General features: G+C 42.1%; 1 protein-coding gene across 1 annotated transcript; it reads left to right on the forward strand.

Annotated features, from left to right (window-relative positions):
• Positions 1-105: 105 nt before the first annotated feature.
• On the forward strand, positions 106-1,610 carry LOC144477588 (uncharacterized). The gene has a single exon (XM_078195312.1). The coding sequence runs from the start codon at positions 106-108 to the stop codon at positions 1,597-1,599; it is 1,494 nt and encodes a 497-aa protein (XP_078051438.1). The 3' UTR covers positions 1,600-1,610.
• Positions 1,611-1,838: the final 228 nt, after the last annotated feature.

Genomic DNA, 1,838 nt, shown 5'->3' on the forward strand with positions numbered 1-1,838 from the left:
AAGGTGAAATGCACCAACAGCTAGTAACATAAAGTCTGGTTTGGTTGAGGGTTGGAGATCAGCGTGGGTATCCCGCCTGGTAGGCGAGGAAACCACAGCGCAAAAATGGAGGAGAGCGGCCAAAACGAAAAGAGCAATGCAGGCTCACGGAAAAGAACAAGGAATGACCCAACCGACGAGGGTCAAAAAGACAAAAAAAAGGTGATGGAGGCTAGGGAGAGCAGCAATTCGGAGGGATATGGGAAAAAAAAAGAAGGAGGCAAAACAGAAGAGCAGACGGACACGTTCTATAAGGAAGGACAAGATGGGACCTGCTTAATAGAGGTGGTCCTGAAAAACGAAGAATGCTCGAATAATAAGGACAAAAATTTGATCAAGATATATAGGGAAATCATCCCATGGGGCAAGGATATTGAATCCGTTAGGATGATCTCCAAGGTCAAGGCGGAAGTCCGCATTAAGAAAATGAAGCCAGCGAACGAATTCCTCAAATCTCTAAGGGAGAATAAGAGGATCAAGGCGTTTATCCCAAGGAGGGCAATAGAAAGATTGGGCGTTATAACTGAATGGGACGGGACGATAGAAGAGTTAAAACAGGATCTGGCTAAAGACCAAGGGGAGATGGAGTTTGAAAAAATTCAAAAAAGAATAACGAAGAATGGGGAAGTCATAATAATGGACAGTAAGGCCATATTAGTTAGGGTGAAAGGAGACTCACTGCCAACGAGGCTCAAAATAGGTTGGGGTCACGTGTGGCTGAAGGTCTCCCCATATATAAGGAGAGTCAAAAGATGTTTTAAGTGCCTTAAATTTGGCCACACGCAAAAATTTTGCAAGTCGGAAGTAAAAAGGTGCTTTAGGTGCTCGGACACGTGTCATGGAAAATGTGAGCGGAAAGAATTCTGTATCAATTGCAGAGGGGACCACAGCCCTCTGGCTCAAGAGTGTGAAGCATTTAAGATGGAGAAAGCAACAGCGAAAATTATGGCATACAAAAACATAAGTTTCACAGAGGCCAGAAAGGAAGCAATGTTCGGCATGAAGCAGCCTGCGGACATTCGTATTTCTGAAAAGGAGTTCCCTACCCTCCCAACAAAGCCATACCATAGGCAGCAAAGATGGGAGGATAGGCAGATCCCACAAGAAAAGAATGCGTGGGATACAAAAAACAATACAAAGGAAACAAGAAAAAAGATCATAGAGTACGGAGGTAACACAGCCAGGAACAATGAGCATAAAAAGGCTGCATGTAGGCAAACCAAAAAGAAAGAGGAGGACGAAGAATTACTACAGGAGCTCATAGAGTTAATAAAAGAAAGAAATTTGGAAGACACAGTCATAGAAAGAATAAGGAAAGGACAGAAATCACCAGGCGTCAGGATGATCAATTCTGACAACTTCGGAAAACATCAAAGGGAAGAGGAAAGGAAGGAAGGTGCCAGCACATCACACCAAAACCAGGTCAATAGGATCGGAATGGACAATGTGACGGACAGGAAATTAAGCGACATAAGAGGGGAGTCTAGGGAGAAAGGAGGCTACATTCCGAAGGCAGATAGTTGTAAGAACTTATATATTAACACCAAAAATATAAAGTAAGGTAAGGTAAAGGAATGAATTCACTAAACATTGTATCATGGAACGGAAGAAGTATCCTAGGTAAAAAGGAAGAACTTGTGTCATTAATGAATAACATTGATATTATGGTTTGCGTAGAATCGTGGCTTAAACCTGGAATAGTTTTTAATATCCCAGGATATAAAACTGTTAGAAAAGATAGGGAAGTTGGAAAAGGGGGAGGTGTCATAATTTTTATAGCTAACTACTTGAAGTTCAAG

This window comes from Augochlora pura, unplaced genomic scaffold (assembly GCF_028453695.1).
Source record: "Augochlora pura isolate Apur16 unplaced genomic scaffold, APUR_v2.2.1 APUR_unplaced_2136, whole genome shotgun sequence".
NCBI lineage: Eukaryota > Metazoa > Arthropoda > Insecta > Hymenoptera > Halictidae > Augochlora > Augochlora pura.